Below are 8854 nucleotides of genomic sequence, written 5' to 3' on the forward strand. Positions count from 1 at the left end.
GTCTGCTCAAGGCGTCTGCAACCACGTTGGATCTTCCAGGTTTGTAAAAGATGTCAAAGTTAAATCCCTGTAATTTGGAAGCCCATTTTTGTTGTTCCGGAGTTTGAATCTTTTGTAACAGCAAATTTTTAAGACTCTTTTGATCAGTGTAAATGTGGAACTTCTGACCAATGATGTATTACCTCCATTTCTTTACAGCTTCTGTCACGGCAAACATCTCCCTAACGTAAACTGAGGCGGATTGCATGCGGCTACACATTTTTTTGCTAAAGAAGGCGATCGGATGGGAGTCCTGGGACAACACTGCTCCAATGGCAACTCCGGAAGCATCAGTTTCAATTACGAAAACCTTTGTAAAGTCTGGTAAAGCAAGGACCGGCATGTCGGTCATCTTGTTTTTAAGCTCTGTAAAGGCCCTCTGTGCCTCTGTACTCCAAGAAAATTTAGTGGAACGTAACAGGTCGGTGAGGGGAGCGGCGAGAGTGGCGTAATTTCGTACAAATCTTCTATAAAAACCGGTGAGCCCTAAAAAACCTCTGAGAGTCGTGAGAGAACGTGGAGGCGGCCATTCCAAAATGGCTCTCACTTTTTCTGGGTCAGGTGCTACGCCTTCTTTTGAAATAACATGACCCAAATAATCAATGCTCTGAGCTGCAAAAACACATTTTGAAATTTTGGCAAAGAAAGAATTCTGGTAAAGTAACTCGAAAACAACCTGCAAATGATGTAAATGATCTGTGAAATTATTGCTGTAAACAAGTATATCATCAAAAAAAACTAAAACGAACTGTCGTAAATAGGGACGTAGTAAGTCGTTCATAGCAGATTGAAAAGTTGAGGGTGCGTTAGTAAGTCCGAAGGGCATCACAAGAAATTCATAATGCCCGTCGAAAGTGCGAAAAGTTGTTTTATGCGTGCCCTCTTTTGCAACCCGGGTCTGGTGATAGCCAGAGCGTAGATCTATCTTGGAAAAAATAGTAGCTGACCCTAGTTCATCAAGTAATTCATCAATGGTGGGTATGGGGAATTTGTCTTTAACTGTTACTGCATTCAAAGCTCGGTAGTCAACACAAAAACGCCATGTTCCATCTTTTTTTTTGACTAGGATCATTGGGGAAGAGAAAGGGCTAGTGCTAGGTACAATGGTTCCACTTTGTAACATTTCTTCGATGAGGGAAGTCATAGCGTCTTTTTGGGAATGAGGGTAGAGATAAGGTTTGACGTTTATGGGAGTTGTGTTAGGAAGTAATGTGATGTGGTGATCATGGGGTCGGGTAGGTGGGAGGGATGTGGGAATGTTAAAAATTGGTTCGTAAGTTTGGATGAGTTTGATGATGTCAGGATGTAAATTCTTTGGAAGGGCAGTTAAGGGTGAGTCATTTGGTATAGGGGTTTGGTGTTGGGGTAGAATAGGTTGACAAAACATTAAGTGCAGCGATGCAACTGAATCTGTATGGAGGAAGTGGCGGAATTGGTGTAAAGTTGATTGGGTGGGGCTTTGTGTTGGGTCACCTTTAAGTGTGATAGGCTTTTCTAAATGGGTAAAAGTGATGGAAGGGATGGAGAAGTCAGCCTGAATAGTTCCTAGGGTCCTTGGCCAAGCCATGCCTAAGACAACATCTGCCCCTTCAATAGGGAGTAAGTAAAAGGGAAGGTTGAAAGGTTTGTTTTGTAGAACAATTTGAACATCTTCACAAATACCTTGACATTGTAAATGGGAGCCATTACCAACCATAACTGAAAATTGGGATATAGGAGTGGTTGGAAGATTGAGGTGTTGAGCGATCCTTGGTTGTAAAATGTTGAGTGTGCTGCCGGTATCCACTAGGACCATAACGGAAAGTCCACCAATTTTTCCTTTAAATTTCAGTGTTTGGGGTGAGAACTGCCCTGTGAGGGCATGAGTGGATAATTGAAAATATGTGTCAACCAGGGCTGACTCATTCTCACCTTCAGCAGATTCTATTTCCATGTTTATATCCAAGTTATCATCATCAGCCAGCAGTAACAGAAATCTCGAAGTAGAGCACTTGTGACCCACAACAAATTTTTCATCACAATTGAAGCATAAACCTCGGGCCCTTCTTTCTTGTAATTGGGCTTGGGATAACTTTCTGATAGGTAGTCTTGTGGGTAAAGGATAAGGGGGTTGTTTGATGATGGGGTTAAGGGATGATGGGGTGCTGGTCGTTTGTTTTTGAGTGTTGGGATATGTGGTAGGTTTGGCATAGGATGAAGGAAAAGGTTTTGAGAATTTGGATCGTGACTCCTTTAGTTTGGACTCTATTAATTTGGCTAGTCCAATTGCTTGAGAGATGTTTACCGGTTTCAAAATAGCAAGCTCATGACGAATTTCCGAAGTTAAACCGGAAATAAAACAATTTAAAATTGCTGCTGGGGGTAATCCTACAACCTGGTTTCCAAGTTTCTCAAATTTAGTTTGGTAATCAACCACACTACCATCTTGTTTTAATTTAAATAACTCAGCTTGATGATTTTCAAAAGTGGACGGACCAAAACGTGATTCAAGGGCTTTTGTAAAGGAGAACCAATCAGTTAACAATTGATTCTGGTGCATCCACTTAAACCAGCCTAAAGCATCACCCTTCATAAAAAATGAAATCATGGACAAACGATTTTCTGGTGGAAGATTGTAAAAACTAAAATATTGGTCGGCTTGAAATAACCATTCAAGAGGATTAGATCCATCAAAAGGTGTCAGCTCAAGTTTAGGGGAACGAAAAGTAGGTAGAGGTGGAATTTGTGATAAGTTAGGGATTTGTGCGTGGGGGTTAAAGCTGGTCTGATGGGACTGGTTAGGTGAAAAATTAGTATAGGGTGGGAATGGTGGCGGTGGTGGTGCGACGGTGATATATTGGTGTGGGTTGTGTGTAGCGTTTTGAGTGGCAATAAAAGGGTGGGTAGTAGTTTGCTGAACAGGAGTGTGGATAGGTGTAGAAATCATGGACATAGGAATAGTAGAGATATTTGGGGATGGAGGAATGGATTGGGTAATACCTGAAGTTTGGAAGGTAGCGCTTCCAGCAGGTTGGGGAAGGTCACGTTGCAGCTGCAGCGTTTGGAGGAGGGAGACCAGCGAATCATAGCGCTGAGTTTCCAGTTGGGAATCGCTGTTCATTCTGGATTTGAGTTCTCGCAGCTCTTCGTGTGTGCTGTAGAAGCGCTCATCAATCTGCTGCTGCGTCTCATTCATGGCAGAATCGAGATGCATACGGGAGGTCTGAACTGCCGTAGCAATGGCTTCATCTATAAGATCTTTGTTGGCTGGGTTGGATGGTTTTGGGGGAGCCATGGGAGGGTTGGATCAAGGTATGAAGCACCAATGATAGAAACTACTCTCTAACTAATATTAGATCTAGAATGCAAAAGAAGACTAAAACATAAAATAACAACTTTTCTCTTACTTCATTCAATCACAAACATAGAGTATAAATACTACTAGGGTTTCTATCTACCCTAATGATTTGGGCCGTGGGCCACTTCATTTAAGAACATAACATAAGTTCCCTACATAACATAGACTTGAAATTAAAATATTGCAGCATCTATTCCATTTTGTAATCTTTAAACCAAACGGGCTTCTTTTTGAATCTGCTGGGCCTAACACTTCTATAGTTTTCATAGATTTATATGCTTTCTGACTTTTATATCTAGCTACAATTATGCTGGCACCATATAATGATGTTAACCTACTTTGTATATAAATACCCATGAGTATTTTAATGGAAGCTCATACATATGTGATCAATAAACATGCAAATGTATAGCAGACATAGATCTCCATATATGTCCTATGTCTAAATGGGCTTGCTAACATTTGAGAAATATATTAAATAAAATTGTCCAATATCCCCCTTCCCCATAAGATCCAATCAATTGAAATAATATTATGCTAACTATTTCCAATTTATGTAATTTATCGTGACTGTTGAAAACATAAATTATATGTAAAAGAAATTGATTATTGATCAATTATTCAAAAAAAAATCTTTATAAACTACTTAGATGAAAAAGCAAGAGGCAAAAGCAAATGATGAACACATAAATTGCTTTAAAAATAATTTACTGTATAATCATATATGTCACAACTATTACAACTATTAAGATGTACATAACTTCTTTAGAAAGACATGTTTAAAATAATTAAATCCTAAAATAAAATAAATTATTTATTAAAGAGTTGTGTTTTTACGATCATGGATCCTCTCCTTCCCTCTTTTTCTCTCCTTCACAAAAACAAGTGTAGTAGAATTAATTGCATCAAGAAAAAATGATAAAAAGAAGAAGAGAGAGAAAATATTAGAGAGATATAGAGAGAAAAATGTGAAGGAGATAATTGGAGAAAAGAAATTGAATGAGAGGATCCAAGTCCGTTTTTTTACCAACTCTCGAGAATTTTATCACTGAAACTCATTTTTTTTACAGGTCATTATCACCAGAATATCTTTTTTATTTTAATGAACAAAATATTTGTAAATATTTGGAGTTATTAGACATATTGGTTTTATCATGTTGATAATTTGCTATATATTTTTAAATATTTTCAATTTGAGTGATTTTCTAATAACAATTATATATCACCAACAAGCAAACTTTATCAAATGATCTAAGATATGAATGAACTTACACGTGTTGACCTATCTTAAAACTTTTTTTGTGGATCATTATTGTAATTTATAACCTACATAACAAATATTATTATTAAATGGTTGATTTTAATATCATTATTGTAATATTGTTAGTAATTTTTTTAAATGGTTGATTTCCATTTTACATATGTAATTTGGTCAAACTTCTTTACTAGACATTTTTCGTATTGTTCAAAAAATACTACACAACAAATAATGCACCCGGACGACAGCACGGATCTCTGACTAGTTTTAGCATTAAAAATGTATATTAGCATAATATATTATTATTATTATTATTATTATTATTATTATTATTATTATTATTATTATTATTATTATTAATTTATTATATGTTGCAGCAGCACAACAACATTACTAGTGGCCTCGCCAGTGTTTTTATTAAATTATTACTACTTATTTAACTCTCTTCATTTTATATCTAACATATGTCTATTTTTTGTTGTTGTTGGTGATAGTGAATACACAGTGCCTAAGGGTGCATTGCTTGAATTTTTCTTCACAAAATTTGATGTTTTGCTTTCGTTTAGTCTTGATAGAAATTATCAGTGGAAAGAAGAACACAAAGTTGTTGACTAATGATTTGTGAAACCTCTTGAGTTATATAAGTTTTATCTATTTTACAGTATTTTATTTTATTTTATTTTTTATAATAAAATTATTGATCAACAGTTTATTTTTGTAATCAATATCATATTTTAATAATATTTTATTTAAAAATAAATTTTAAATTTTAAATATTTATACCAAAAATACCGATATCAAATATCAAAACATTTATAAGTTTTTTTATCGACATTTTCGTGTCAAGATGCTCTAATGAGAAAATGTACGATCATTCATTGTTTTAAAATCGGACCGAATTGACCTGTCAGATCGGTTGAATTAGAAATTGAAGGGGTAACCTATTTAATTTGATGGTTGGATCGCATATGCCATTGAATTAGTGGGAACCGGCAAAAATCGTAAATTAGCGGTTTTGAAAAATCGACAAGACAAATGCATACTTTTTTATCTCTGAACCGTTTTAATAAAAAAAATACAATAAGATTTCATTCAAAACTTTTTTTGGAACAACTGTTCTTTGTTTGCCATTAGATTTGATTCAAAATTTATTTAAATTTGTATTTTTATATTATTTTATTGTGGGTGATGGTTATATTTAAAATTTGAATTTAAAAATCAACATAGAAATTTAGGTTATTTTGAAATTGTGCAATTAAAGATCAGATCATTTGGTTCAACCGATTTAATAAGACTGATTTATTCAACGGAATTATCAAATTTAATTCAATTTAACCATGTGATTGGACCAATAACTAATAATTCAACCGATAAATTAGTGACTCACACTAAAAAAAAACTTTCCAATTTTTTGAAGGAAAAAAAAAACAATTTTTGAGTTTTATAAGCTCTATCCACTAAAAAGATCATCACATAAACAACAAAAATTAAATCCACGATTTTTTAAATATGATTTAACTCCTTATAACTAAGTCAACCAATGTTGACGATAAGAAATTCATTTTATGAGAAAAATTAATTACGAACAAATCTATTTATTTTCTATTAACTCATCTACAATAAACTATTAGAAATTTATAAGATTCTTTCTCATCTACAATAAACTATTAGAAATTTATAAGATTCTTTAAATTTGAATTCCCTATACTTTCCCACATTTAGGCTAATCAATTATCAGAAAAAATAAAAAGCATTGCCATGAATGAATCACGATTAGCCTAAATGAAGAATAAGTTAGCTACTGCAAATTCAAAGAATCTGAATCCAAAACCAGCTTGAAATTCTATCCCATGTCAGATCATTCGTCCTAACTTCTACTTTTTGAAAGTTTAAGCTGTCTAATGCCTTTACACTTTAGAAAGATTCATTCATTATAAAACAAAACAAAAAATTGTATAGGAAGATAAATAACTATATGGAAGGAACTAAGGCAGCAATATAAAAAGTGACAGATCAAAATGGAATTCAGCCCCAAAAACAATTGAGGCAATCAACTCTTATATAAACTCACAGTAGAGCGCAGAAACATTATAAAGTACTCATACGAAACATGAAACAAATTCAAACAGCTGATACATTTTAAGCTCATAGAAGGTATTATTGTCAATAATGACTTATGTTATAGACACTTATATCCATTCTAGTTTAATTTGGAGGAGGGAAGAAAATGGCATCGCCGGTTCTCTTAGAACGGAAGAGTTTCTCAGTTTCAGCATCTACATTGAAAGCAGCCTGCAGAACTGTAGATGATAATGCCTTCCACACCGAAGAACTTCCAGCCATGTGTGTAAAGATAGGACTGAAAAAACAACAAGAAGAATTCATAAGGATAACAAAAATATCTTTATCAGTCATCAGATATGACAATAAATAACAAAAGGATAACAATATTTGCGATCAGGTTAGAAGGTAAGAAAAACTCACTTAGGAGTAGTGATGATAGAAAACCATTCCATTCCCTCGGGGTCACAAATCTTGGAGACAACGAAAAACCTTGGGACAATGAACAAATTTCCAGCCTTCAAAGTAGTCTCCAAAACCCTCTTGCCATCGACACCAACAACTTGAACACGTCCACTCCCTCTGACAACATAAGTAACCTGGAAAGCAGAATCGCAAGAGAATCCAGGAGAGCACATGGCATTTCCGTCAAGCCTCACAAGGTCAGCTCCCAAACCAACCTCACCAACCAAAGGAAGGTTCTTGGTGTTCAAAACAACAACCCTTCCACCATTCTTAATATCGACATCCAATGGTGCCTCTAAACAATTCAAGACCATGCCTTTCCTGTCTCCATCTTTAGGCTCAGGAAGGCTGATGCTTCCGTCAAGCTTCACAATCCCCTTACCAGTTTGTTTCCCAACAAGTGTCTTCACATTGGTCTCGTCCAAGTCCCAAGCTCTTCCCACAAACTCAGTCGAAAATCCAGTAAAGATTCCGTTAGGACCAGTTAGAAAAAAATCAGTAAACTCACCAGCTTTGTGTGCTTTTGAAGTATCCCCAAGAAACAGAATAACCAACTCAGTGTCCTCTTTGTTGAACCACCATGTCACAACACCAAAAGGAAGTGCCAAAGCATCACCAGTCTTAATTGCAAGAACCTTCTCTTCTGATTCAGGTTGCACAATTCCAGCAACTCCACTTCCTGTTCCAACATGTTTTCACCAATTAAGCATCTCAAAACAATTCTACTATAATATCAATATTGTGAATCTCATTAAAAATACGACCCTGACACGTCGAAACACGACCCTGACACATCGACATCTATAATAATTTTATAAAATAAATAAATTAAATATAATAACAAGTATCCCTATCCATCATATCGATTTCGGATACGATCTCGATGATCAAGAAAATTAAAATAAAAATATAAAAAAAAAATGCAGGATCATTTATAACAAAGAAAAGGTGATATGATATCAATTTCATGATCAAATCAACAACAAAAAGAACAAATTAAATATATATATATGAATCCCTTACCTTGAAGAACATATGCAACTTTTGAAGAATCGGAGTAGCGAGGAGTGGCAAAACCGTTCTTCTCAAGAGCTAACTTGGCAGCACCAATGTTACCTTCACGGAGCATAGGAAGTTCAGACGGTGACCAACTGTAATACGATCCACCATTGTCACCGTACACTTTCTTGGACAATTGGGGAGTGAGATCAATATCCATAGCAATCAGAGAAATTTTTAAGATCGAAAAATCAGAGAGAAAAAGGAAAGAAAGTTTTGATGATTGAGAGAGAATGTGTGTGTTTATATAGCCAATTGAATGCGTAACAGAATGTAGTTAGGAGTGTTATTTTTTATCGCTACGAATACTCGTTACCGGTAATTACAGAATAGATTGAAATTAAATAACAAAAAAAACTATTTTTTAGGAAAAATTAAATAACAAGAAACAAAATTTAAATGCATTTATAGAATATAAATTATGGTTAGGATCAGAATGGCTTCGTGTTGGTCTTATCTTTTTTCTGTTTTTTTCAATATATTTAATTTTTTTCTGTTATTTTCAATATATTTATTTTAAGCAAAATAATGAATATATATATATATATATATATATATATATATATATATATATATATATATATATATATATATATATATATATATATATATATATATATATATTTATAGAATTG

At 34.3% G+C, this 8854-nt stretch overlaps 1 protein-coding gene across 1 annotated transcript; it reads right to left on the reverse strand.

Moving 5' to 3' along the window:
• Window positions 1-6653: 6653 nt before the first annotated feature.
• On the reverse strand, window positions 6654-8468 carry LOC131637729 (glutelin type-D 1-like). Its single transcript, XM_058908332.1, has 3 exons — window positions 8184-8468; window positions 7119-7839; window positions 6654-6993 (listed from the first exon to the last, which is right to left on the reverse strand). The coding sequence occupies exons 1-3, from the start codon at window positions 8377-8379 to the stop codon at window positions 6840-6842; spliced, it is 1071 nt and encodes a 356-aa protein (XP_058764315.1). The 5' UTR covers window positions 8380-8468; the 3' UTR covers window positions 6654-6839.
• Window positions 8469-8854: the final 386 nt, after the last annotated feature.

This window comes from Vicia villosa, unplaced genomic scaffold (assembly GCF_029867415.1).
Source record: "Vicia villosa cultivar HV-30 ecotype Madison, WI unplaced genomic scaffold, Vvil1.0 ctg.002076F_1_1, whole genome shotgun sequence".
Lineage (NCBI taxonomy): Eukaryota > Viridiplantae > Streptophyta > Magnoliopsida > Fabales > Fabaceae > Vicia > Vicia villosa.